Raw genomic sequence first — 12,275 nt, forward strand, 5'->3', positions numbered from 1 at the left:
TTGATGCTCTTGTTGTTTCACTCTTCATAGATGGAGCTGAATTGCTGAGTATTTACAGCGTTTTCTGCTTTAAGTACAGATCAGTGACTGATAAAAACCAATTAGTTCACATTTTGGGAGACATTGTGTATCAACTAAAGGGAGTTCATGTAGACTAGATACAATGAGACATTATTCCAAGTAACATATCTTAATGCTGCAATGGTATCTCTTTTTCTTCTGTAGGGAGAAGCTGATGGACTGGAAGGATTTCCTTTTGGTAAAGAGCAAGAGGAACACCACCATGATCTCATATCCTTGTTACCTGTTAAAGATGAATGCTTGAAAATCAAAATCCTGCAGATGTTGGAAAACAAATAAAAATGCTGGAAAAATCAGCATGTCAAGTAGCACTCTGTAGAGAAAGGGAAACATAGTTAACGTTTCAGGTCAATGAAGCTCCATAAGATTATGCTTCCTAGCAAACTAAACAAAAATCCTTTGTACGTCTCTGGTCTATGCCAATTTCAACAATGTCAATATATGAATTGCCCAAATTGTTCTTGGTGTGCCAAAGCTAATTTTGAGGAATGGAGGGAGACTTGGTTAGAGCTATTTGAAAGGGAGAACAAGCCAGGGATCAAGCTCTTGGTCACTTTCTAAGGCTTCCTGCTAAAAATATCCTGCAAAGACACAAAGGGGCTTCTTCTAATATCCCACACAGATAGATATAGCCATGTACTCTCTGAGACTGAAAATGATAAATGATCACATAAGTGACCTGTCATAGGGCTGATAGATTTGGAGTTAAAACAGGCTTAATTTAACTACCACACCAAAGGTTTGAGCATGTAATCCAGTCTGACACTTCATTACAGCATTTTGATAGATGCTGTCTTTCAACAAGGCATCAGTTAGAGGCCCTGTCTGTCCCCTTGGGTGTGTACAATGATCTCACGGCATTATTGGAAGAAAAACAGGAAGGTTCTTCCTGCTGAGCTGTCCTTCAAGAAGCGTCCTAAGGCAGTTGATTATTATGGTTTTTAATCTCATGTTTTGTGGGAGCTTGTCATACACAATTTTCTGTTGTATTTCCTACAACCATGACTCATCTTGAAAATGACTTCATTGGCTGTAAAGCAGTTTGGGACATCCTTGGTTGGTGAAAGTTGCTGTGTAATGCAAATCTTTCTCTCAACTGATGACATAGTGAATTTAGTCATAACTCCAGAACATTAAAGCGGAAAAAGAGGTTGAATTGCCTTCAGTCTTATCACTTATTGTTGATAATCTCTTACTCCAGTGTTCTGTAAGTCCTGTACCTTGACTCCTTTTGATTGTCCTTAACTTTGATTATACCTACCTACAAGACTTCCCTGGACTGATCCATTTCATTTACGTGGATAGGACAGCGGGCCAAATGATTGCACCTTCCTTAAGTATATCTGAAAAATCCACAGAGCTGGGGAAAGGACCAATGGCTGCATTCATTAAAAACAAGGTACAGTAAAACTATGATAATCTTGTACCCTCACGACTTTGGTGCTCAGCTGGCAGATTTTCCAGACGATTGGATATTACTCAAAGTTGCTCAATAATATTGGATATTAATCAATACCCCAACAGATTTTTAGTTCACTTCTTAATAAATTTTCCAATGAAAGGGAGTTCTGAGTGCAATTTTCCATATGTCAGGTAGGTGCCAATGTTGTAACTGTACTGGCAGGAGATGCAGGTAATTCTGGAGTGCAGGCCTTCAGTATGACAGTTGGGATGTTACCTGCTCCCATAGCCTTTGCTGTGTCCATGCTCTTAGCTGCTTTTGTTAGCACATGACATGAATTGAATTGGCTGGAGACTGGATTGTGTGAGGGTGGGGATCTCAAGGAAGCTGGCTGCAGAGTGTACAAAATGTACAGCAGTTATTCACCACCTCCAGCACCTCCCAAACTTGTGACCTGTACCACCAAGAAAGATGAGCAGCAGAAGCATGGGAGTATCACCATCTTCAGTTAACTCTCAAAGTCGTAAATCCCTTACTTGGATATATACCGCCAGTCATTCATTGCTGCTGGGTCTGAATCTTAGAACTCCTTCCCCAAAGATTGTGTAGGAGTATCTCCACTAGAAGGGCTGTGGCAGTTCGAGAAGACAGCTCACCACCACCTTCTCACGGGCCTTTAGAGATGATGCTACCAGTGAGACCCAGAGACGGAAAATGAATGTTTTTTTTTGAAAAAATTCATGATCTTGTATATGTATCAGATCTTTCAACCTTCATTGCTCCAAGGGGAAAAAATCTCCCAACTTCTTACCTTCCAGCTGAAAACCATCATGCATGGAAAATTTCTTGTCAATATTTTGAATATATCCCCCTGACCAGCACTATTATTGCTGTCTAATTAATCTAAATGCGTTTTTCTAAATTTTTCATTGCATTATATCAGCTTATACGGCAGTACTTTTGACTGAAGGTCTTCTAATGCCGCTAGGTGTGGTCTCTGGTTGGCATGGGCCTCCGATACTTGCAGAAGGGGTATACCACTCTGACATTCCGTGATGGAGATTACTACTGCTGTTATTTCCTCTGGTTTGAGAATGAAGTTGTAAGTATGTTTTATTTTGAGTTGGTGTTCAAAGGAATAATTTATCTAGACACAATGTATAAGACCGTACAGCTCTTTCAGGAGCTTTCCAATTGTACGTTTGTTGGAGGAAGGAAAACTATAAACTGGCAGAATTCCTCAATAAAGTAATGTCTCATTCTTCAAAAGGATCTTATTTTTTGAAAATTCTGAGAATTGTTCTTTGTATGTTGCTCTTTTATTCCATGGTGTTTTTATGGGAGAGTCCTAACCTGTGATCTTCTATTCACAGAAGGGTTACGGCACAGATAGAGGCTGTTTAGCCCAATGAATCTGTGCAAGAGCAATGCAGCTGGTCTGACTCCCAAACTACTCCCCACAGCCCTGCAATCGTTCTTCCTTTCAACTACTTATCTAGTTCCCTTTTGAATGCCACAATTTAATCCGCCTCCACCAGCTCCTCTAGATTTCATTCCTGTTCCTGGTCACTTGTTACGTAAAACAAAAAGATTTTCTTCATGTCAATTTAATTTTTTTTTACCAATCAATACCATTCTAAGTCCTCTGATTTATAACCCTTCTACCAACGGGAGCAGTTTCTCACTACTGTCTAAACCCTTTGTCATTTTAAATACCTCTACCAGATCCCATTTCAAAATCTAGTGTTCCAGGAAGAAGAACTCCAGCTCCTTCAGTCTATCCATTTAACTTAAATCCTTCATTCCTCAAATCATTCTAGTAAATCTCTTCCCCCTCTGAGGCCTCTACATCTTCCCTAACATAACGTGTCAAAGCTGCACACTGTATTCCACAGAACTAGTGTTTTATTAATTTTCATTTGATATCCTTGCCTTTTGCTGCTGTTTATAAAACCCAAGATCCCATATGCTTTTCTCAATTTGCCCTGCTACTTTCAATGAACTACGCATACCTTCAGATCTGTTCTGACACACTTTTTAGAATTGTGCCCTCTGGTTTCTGCTTCACAAGATCACGACAAAGGAGCAGAAGTAGGCGATTCGGCCCATCGAGTCTGCTCTTCCACTTTACCATAAGCTAAACTATTCTCCCATCTAGCCCCAATTTCCGGCCTTTTCCCCACATCCCTTGATACCCTGACTAATTAAATACCTATCAATCTCCTCCTTAAACACCCCCAATGATCAGGCCTCCACAGCTGTGGCAATGAATTCTATAAATCCTTGACCCTCTGGCTAAAGAAATTTCTCATCATCTCTGTTTTAAATGGGTACCCTCTAATTCTAAGACTGCACCCTCTTGTCCTGGACTCACCCACCAAGGGAAACAACTTAGCCACATCTACTCTGTCCACACCTTTCAACATTCAAAATGTTTCTATGAGGTTCCCTCTCATTCTTCTAGACTCCAATAAATACAGTCCAAGAGCTGACAAACGCTCCTCATATGGAAGCCCTTGCATCCCGGGAATCATTGTCGTAAATCTTCTCTGAACCCTCTCCAACATCAGTATATCCTTTCTAAGATAAGGGACCCAAAACTGCACACAGTATTCCAAACGAGGTCTCACCAGTGCTGCAAAGAGCCTCATCAACACATCCTTACCTTTATACACTATTCCTCTTGAAGTGACTGCCCACATAGCGTTCACTTTCCTTACTGCAGATCCAACCTGGTGGTTAACCTTTAGGGTATCCTGCATGAGGATCCCCAAGTCCCTTTGCACTTACAAATTTTGAATTTTCTCCCCATCTAGATAATAGATGCCTGTTTATTTCTTCCAAAGTATACAACAGCACATTTCTCAACATTGTATCTCATCTGCCATTTCTTTGCCCACTCTCCTAAACTGTCGAAGTCTCTCTGCAACCTGTTTCTTCAACACTTCCTGCTCCTCCACCTATCTTGGTGTCATCTGCAAACTTAGCCACAAAACCATTTATTCCATAATCTAAATCATCGATATACGGTGTAAAAAGAAGCGGCCCCCACACATGCTTCTTCTCATTCTCCCAACTGAAATATAACACTTTGCCATTTCCTGCAGTAGTTTTCTTCTGCCAGTTTCTCTAGCATGTCTATATCCTTTTTGTCTTTTACTATGTATACTTCTCATATCAATTCTATACTTCTCGCATAATCAGAGACCCCACCCACCTCGGACATTCTCTTTTCTCCCCCCTCCCATCGGGCAGAAGATACAAAAGCCTGAAAGCACATACCACCAGGCTCAAGGATAGCTTCTATCCCACTGTTATAAGACTATTGAACGGTTTCCTTAGTATGATAAGATGGACTGTGACCTCACAATCTACCATTGTTATGACCTTGCACCTTATTGTCTACCTGCTCTACTTTCTCTGTAGCCGTGACATTTTATTCTGTATTCTGTTATTGTTTTACCTTGTACTACCTCAATACACTACGTAATGAATTGATCTGTATGAATGGTATGTAAGACAAGTTTTTTTGCTGTGCTTCAGTACATGTGACAATAATATTCCAATTCCAGCTATCCTCTCAGTTCACTACACTTCCAAATGTTATTGTCTGCAGATGTATAAATTCCACTCTGTACATCCAAGTCATTAAGATACAGTAGGAAAATCAATATTGTACTGATCCTGGGGAAATGCCACTCCAGTCCGAGAAGTAACTGTTCACCACTCTTCTCTTTCCTGTCACTTAGACAGTATTCTATCCATGCTGCTTCCACCCCTTTTACTGCATGTGATATTATCTTGATGACAAGTTTATTACTTGGCCCTTGATCAAATGCCTTTTGAAAGTCCATATACGCCACATTTTCCTCATCGGCCATCTGTAACCTCATCAAAAAACTTCCTATCAAATTAGTTAAACGTGGTTTGCCTTCAACAAATCCTGGCTGCCTTTCTCAACTTGCATTTGTCCAGGTGATAGCTAACTACTTAAGAAGGAAGGGAAACTGAAAACGGAACCACAGCTAGTTTGCCTGACATCAGTATTGGGGAAATTTATTACTGAGGAAGTTGTAACAGAGGGCTTAGAAAATAATAGTAGCATTGGGCAGAGTTATTGTGGATTTATGACAGAGACTCCAGAAATATCCTCTTCCCTGGGGAAGACCACACCGTCAGCTTCCATGAGTGGTTGTCCTATATCATCCCCGATTGGCTTCCTATTTTGCTTTACTTTCCACTTACTGTTTACGTGCCTTTAGAAGATTTTTGGATTCCCTTTAGTTGCTGCCGGTCTTTTTTTCATACTCCCTCTTTGCCACTCTTATTTCTTCCTTTCTCTTTGTATATTTGTTTTTGTAATTTATAGTAATTTTGTGTCTTTACACTGTACTGCTGCCACAAAACAAATTTCACGTCATATAAGTCGGTGACAATAAATCTGACTGATTTTTGTACTCTACCTGATTCTCACTTTCATTATTAACTTGACAATTGTCATGAGCCCTTTCTCCTGCTGTATCATTGTGGGCATCCAAGAAGCTCAGGCTTTCATTGCCCTACCTTCTTCCTTTGTGGGAATGTACCTGAGCTATCTCCTTCATAAGCACTGCCCAATGCTTACAGTTTTACTGAGTCCTAAACTTAGATGTAAAGCACCATGCTGGTAAACTGGGCTGTGTACCAGGGTAGAACATAGGATTGTGTCCCGGCTTCTTAAGTTGCATTTCTGCTATCCTATTGTAGAAAAGCACTGGTTAGAGTCTAGCTATTTCCCCTTGTGCAGTGTGGGAAAACTTCTTCATCTCATAAGTCCCTCCTAGAAAGTCTTAAACTAATACAGGTCCTCCCCAGCTTACAAACGTGTGACTTGTGTACAGCCCATTTGGGAGACTGACGGGATGGATTTGCTGGTTGCTGGAGGGCTTAGGCATCCTCTGCCATGTGGGACCTCAGTTAGTGGCAGCATTTCCACCTCACGCTGTTCGAGTTACATAACATAACCTGGTGAGGACCCATAATGAAGGACATTGAAATGCTGCAGGAAAATCACCTGAGAATTATAGGAACTTCCACTGAAAGATAATAAAACACTTGAGGTAGGAGCTTATAGTAAGAAGGCATAGATTAATGGGAGGGAAAATTTTGTCCAGCTCATTTACTGGAACTCTATTAGGGAAGTGACCTTGGTTATTCCATGTGCTTGTCTTGGAAGGTGATTTGTCACTGAACAAATGAGTAAGGAGACTGAAGAGGGACAGTAAGAAAGGTCAAAGTCGAGTTTATTGTCACATGCACACGTACATGTGTGCGTAGGTACAATGAAAGGCTAGAGAGAACACCCGGTAACGTGATGGCACCTCTGTTGCTTAGTAACTCTTAACAAAATAGATTGTGCCATTGCCCCTAAATGTTCTCTCTCTCTCTTCCTCCTCCTCTGTTACTAATACTGTAATGCTCCCAATCAATACTCTCACTGCCTCGCACCCCTCTGCTTTTCCCTTCCCTAATTTTCCTGAATACCTTTTCTACAGGAATATTTAGGTTTTTTTTGAGTCAGGTTTCCATTATACCACACCAGCATAATCCAACATGGTTAAGTTAACTGCATCAACAGCTCTCCATCCTGGTTTAGTATGCTTTTGAGATTTTATGTGCATGCACTGTAAAACCTATCTTGGAGCTTCTTGTACTCTGTTCATTAGGGATACAAGTTACCAGTCATAGAGCTGCCAGTGCTGTCGGATGACTCTGCTCCCATTGGGATGTTGACTGGAGATTATTACAGGTACAACATTGGTGCAAAACCTTGTTTAGTTCTAAAGTTGGGGTGTTGAGGCTGAGTAAAGTAGTAAGTAGAAAATCTGAAGGAGTTCTACAGTGATATACCCTATACTTCGATAAAAAGTGCCATGCTGGTAAACTGGGCTGTCAATGTAGTGCACCAGAGTAGAATGTAGGTTTGTGCCTATGATTCTGAAGTTGCACTTCTGCTATCCTATTGTAGGAAAGCACTGGTCAGAGTCTAGCTATTTCCCCTTGTGCAGGGTGGGAAAACTTCATCTCCTAAGTCCCTCCTAGAAGGTCTTAAACTAATACAGGTCCTCCCCGACTTACAAACGCCCGACTTGTGTACAGCCCATTTGGGAGACTGACGGGATGGATTTGCTGGTTGCTGCAGGGCTGTAGGCATCCTCTGCTGTGTGGGACCTCAGTTAGTGGCAGCATTTCCAACTCACGCTGTTCGAGTTACATAACCTGGTGAGGACCCATAATGAAGGACATTGAAATGCTGCAGGAAAGTCACTTGAGAATTATAGGAACTTCCACTGAAAGATAATAAAACACTTGAGGTAGGAGCTTATAGTAAGAAGGCATAGATTAATGGGAGGGGAAATTTTGTCCAGCTCATTTACTGGAACTCTATTAGGGAAGTGACCTTTTTCCATGTGCTTGTCTTGGAAGGTGATTTGTCACTGAACAAATGAGTTAAGGAGACAGAGCAGGAGTAAGAAATGTCAAAGTCAAGTTTATTGTTATATACACAAGTACACGTGTGCACAGGTGCAATGAAAAACTTACTTGCAGCAGCATCACAGGCACATAGCATCAGATAAGCAGCATTCACAAGAAAAACCAAATATAAATTATACACAATTTTTATAAGAAAGAACACAGTTAGAACAAAAAAACAGTTCATTTTAGTGCAAAGTGATCAAAGTGGTCATAGTGTTTCTAAACTGTAGTGATTAGGGTTGTGCCGGTTGGTTCAAGAACTGAATGGCTGAAGAGAAGTAGCTGTTCCTGAACCTGGTGGTGTGGGACTTCAGGCTTCTGTACCTCCTGCCCGATGGTAGCTGTGAGAAGATGGCACGGCCCGGATGGTGGGGATCTTTGATGATGGATGTTGCTGCTCTGAGGCAGCACCGCCTGTAGATACTCCCGATGGTGGGAAGAGATATGTCTGTTATGTATTGGGCTGAGTCCACTACTCTCTGCAGCTTCTTGCGTTCCTGCACATTCGAATTGCCAAACCCGACCATAATGCAACCAGTAAGGATATTTTCAACAGTACATCTGTAGAAGTTTGTTAGAGTGTTTGGTGACAAGCCAAACCTCCTTAACCTCCTAAAAACTTGAATGTATAGTCAGGTAGAGCACAAATCACAGGGAATAAGTATGGTCATTTTATTGCCATATATAAAGCATAGTTAATGAGGGTAGTACAAGAAAAGGCTTCTAAATTATTATTTAAATTATGCTTCTGAGCTGCAGGCTGAGGTTGAAAAGCCTGGAGCTCTTTAGTCAAGAGAAATGAAGGGTCATGTTTAAGTATTCAGAATTTTGAAGGGAATCAGACAAGTTGAATTGTGACATTACATTCCATGTTCCTGGGGACATAGCCTCAAGGCTTTGGATGAGAAGATCATTAAACATGTTTTGTTTTTAAATTTATTCATGAGGAACCACTGCTGAGGTCAGCATTTGCCAATTCTAATTGCTGCTGAACTGAGGCTCTTGCTAGACCAGTTCAGTGTGCACTTAATGGTCAGCCATTGTCGTACATAGTGGCAAGGGACTGAGAATGTAGAGTTGCACTTTGGTTTGGGTGCTGTAACAACATCTTTTTATGCTGGGGTTCTGATCATATGTCCTGGAGGTAGTAGGTATAAATAAAACAAAGTGCGATAAATATCCAGTCAGTACGTCAGCTTCAAAAGTGAATGTACTGGGGTGAAATTTTGACCAGCATCCTTTGCTTTTGGAACTGAAAAAGAAATCTGTAGGATTGAATAACCTAGGAGGAGATCAAATAAACTTCACAGATCAAATATTCATTGGTTCACAGCTAATGGTTTAAACAAACTATAGTGTATTTTTAGTTTTTGTGGGATAGTCTTGGTCTGGTGATTATTATCTAGTTAAATAATACACAGCTTCGTTATATTGTCTCTATAGATGTTGGCTTCTATGTTAGTGTAACCTTTAGTTTTCTTGTAAAATGGTGACAATAAATTTGTTTCACAACTTAGGAGTGATTTAATCCCGTGATTGTCCTTTCCCCAGGAAGCTGCTGCGATACTATGGCAAGAACCACAGCTTGGAAATGATAAAGTGCTTTGAGCTGTTCACTATCCATCTTGGTGTCATTCCTACAGAGTTTATCATTCAGCAATGCTGTGATCTGGCACGCAAGTTATGGGAGCCTTCTCGTATCCCCCTCTTCTGAAGTAATACCAAAGAGGAAGCACTGGAGGTGTGGTGAAAGGTTTTCTGTTAGTGGAGATGGCTGGCCCTCTGAAAATTTGCTCTTTATTTGAAATGGCTGGATATTTTCTGATTTTCTTTGTCACCAGTGGAAACTGTTATCAAATAGCTTGGCTCCAGTTACTACTAGGCATACACACTCAATTTTTATTTTGAGACACTACAACTGGAGATGAGTGAGGAGCAATGTGGTGGAGTACAGAGTCTGAGTAGATGGATCTGGGTTTGACTTCCTTGCTCTTCCCCCTCACTCTGGGTGTTAATGACCAATCCAGAGTCTGGTGTGGGGCAACATGAAGGATGAGATTCGATCCAGGATCAAGAGAGCAGAAGCAGAATGGAACTGGTTACCACCAATCCCAGTGTGTGGGGAATTACCCCAACCTGGTGTTGGCAGAGTTTCTTTTCAAGAAAGCAGATGGGGATCAAACTGAGAGCTGAGTCTGGGTGTCTTATCTGTACTTTGTATCTGAGAGAGGTCACCCCTTTGCTGCTTCTCTCCCTCTCACACACATTTCCCCACCTGTGAATATATCCTTTGCCCAGTTAAAAAGTAATGCAGGAGCTATTGTGAATATTCCACAGCAACCCAGTCATTGAGCAGGTTGTAATATGAAATCATCTACTCATTAAATATTTGTTTCAGTTATGTCAATGAAATATCAGTGGACCTTTGGACCAAGCAAGGGAGCTCAAGACTCTAAAGTACAGGGATTCTGCTGGATACAAGTTGGGCACCCTGTGATTGGTTATTTTTATGAAATCAAGTGAATATATTTTTGTAAGTCAATAGACACGATCAATGTATTTAAAAATAAACGCACTGCTTCTCACTTTGATCGTGACTGTTAACGACATTTGGTTGCGATTTTGTGCATTACTTGTCCCAGAGGCACAAATTTGATGGAAAGTGTAAAATATATAAGACATTTCTAAAACAAAAAGCAAACAGGTAGAAAGATTCAGCAGTGCTGGGAACAGCTGGAGTGGGAACACTCAGTGAAAAATCAAACCAGCCGCAGATGCTGGAAATCTAAAATAAAAACAAAAAATGCTGGGGAATACTCAGGCCACAGCTGTGAGAGGAGAAATAGTCGATGTTTCGGGTCGAAGATCCTTTGACAGAACTGGGAAGGAGACAGAAGAAGCTGCAAGGAGGGTGATGTCTCTGATACAGTAAAACCAGGGTGACCATGTGTACCTAGTCTCAGATGATCAAATACTTGCTAGGGCTGCCATAAACTGGTAGAAAAAGTTTTTGTCAAGATATCCATGAAGGACACAATAGCCAGTTCATGGGATTAACAAAAGTGACATAACGGGTTGTCATCAGAACCTAGTCCTGATGAAGATTTTTGACTGAAAACATCAATTGTCCTTTACCGTCCATAGCTGCTGCCTGACTCGTTGAGTTCCTCTGGTTCCTTTGTGTTGCTGCAGATTTCCAACATCTCACGTCTCCAAACCAAAGTCTTCTTGGGCAAAGTGACTCAATTATAGCACACGGGTGCTAACAGGATTATCAATGGAATTAATCTGCAAGGGATTTCCCTCATAATGGAGAAAGATTGCCTCTCTGAACCTCCACACTCTGTGTATTGTTAGAGCAAGTTCATAAACTTCCAGCAACCTTGACTGGCTCCAATCCATCTGTTTAGCTTGATGCTAAAAGCATTAGATAATAATTTTGAATGTCACACACAACACTTAATGTTGAATTGGAAATGGAATGATGAAATGTGATTAACTTAACCAAAAGCAGAAAAATCAGTCGGAAAATTATACACTGCTAGCCAAATAATCATTCTCCTGTACTGACCCGGTGTCTATATGACCTTTCCAAAAACAGTGTGCTCTAAAAATAAAACCACTAAATTTGGCAGTGGTGAGTAAAGATTAGATAATGTTAGTTTTCAGTTAGGGAAAAAGAGTAAATAATTGGATGTACCGTTTCAGAGCCAGGACAAGTTTGGTGGGTCCAATGACTTCTACAGTAGGATGCTATGATTGCATGCATACAACTGTAGTCAACCAGAGCTAGAAGCACTATTGAAGTAGGCTCTCCTTAAATAGGAACAGGAGGGTATCTAAGCAGAAACATGCCTCAATAAATCTCTGCTGTTCCCTGCACACTCTTGCTCAATTCTGCTATAGATTCTCTCCAGATACTGACGATGTTAATAATTGTAAATTCCCAGTTGAATGGATGTAGATAGCTTAGACATACTGGAGCCCTTTGCTTCTAGCTAACACCATACCTTGAAGTAAAGGGCTCTGGTATGTTTAAGATCCGGCTTTGATCAGAATCTGATAGTTAATAGGTTTGACAGCCTAGTTGCAACAAATGTAATATTTAGAGCTGAGAATTTATAAGTCCTTTCAACCCAGTATGTTTTCAGTAATTGTGAACAGGCAACTGATGCATAGTAATATCTGTAATCAAGCCTTTGGACGAACCTAGGCTATCCTGAGCTGTACAATACATTTTTAAGCTCAATAAAGACCAGTCACCTGACAGACTCGA

The 12,275-nt window shown here is 40.8% G+C and overlaps 1 protein-coding gene across 1 annotated transcript in view; it reads left to right on the forward strand.

Annotated features, from left to right (window-relative positions):
* The window catches only part of hps1 (HPS1 biogenesis of lysosomal organelles complex 3 subunit 1), a 38,066-nt gene extending 25,800 nt beyond the window's left edge, over nucleotides 1-12,266 (forward strand). Inside the window, 5 exon segments of the mRNA XM_052027679.1 lie at nucleotides 226-290; nucleotides 1,338-1,480; nucleotides 2,472-2,585; nucleotides 7,189-7,271; nucleotides 9,551-12,266. Of these exon segments, the coding sequence (XP_051883639.1) occupies nucleotides 226-290; nucleotides 1,338-1,480; nucleotides 2,472-2,585; nucleotides 7,189-7,271; nucleotides 9,551-9,713 (568 nt within the window). The 3' untranslated portion in view covers nucleotides 9,714-12,266.
* The last annotated feature ends 9 nt before the right edge of the window (nucleotides 12,267-12,275 follow it).

This window comes from Pristis pectinata, chromosome 12, assembly GCF_009764475.1.
Source record: "Pristis pectinata isolate sPriPec2 chromosome 12, sPriPec2.1.pri, whole genome shotgun sequence".
Classification (NCBI taxonomy): Eukaryota; Metazoa; Chordata; class Chondrichthyes; order Rhinopristiformes; family Pristidae; genus Pristis; species Pristis pectinata.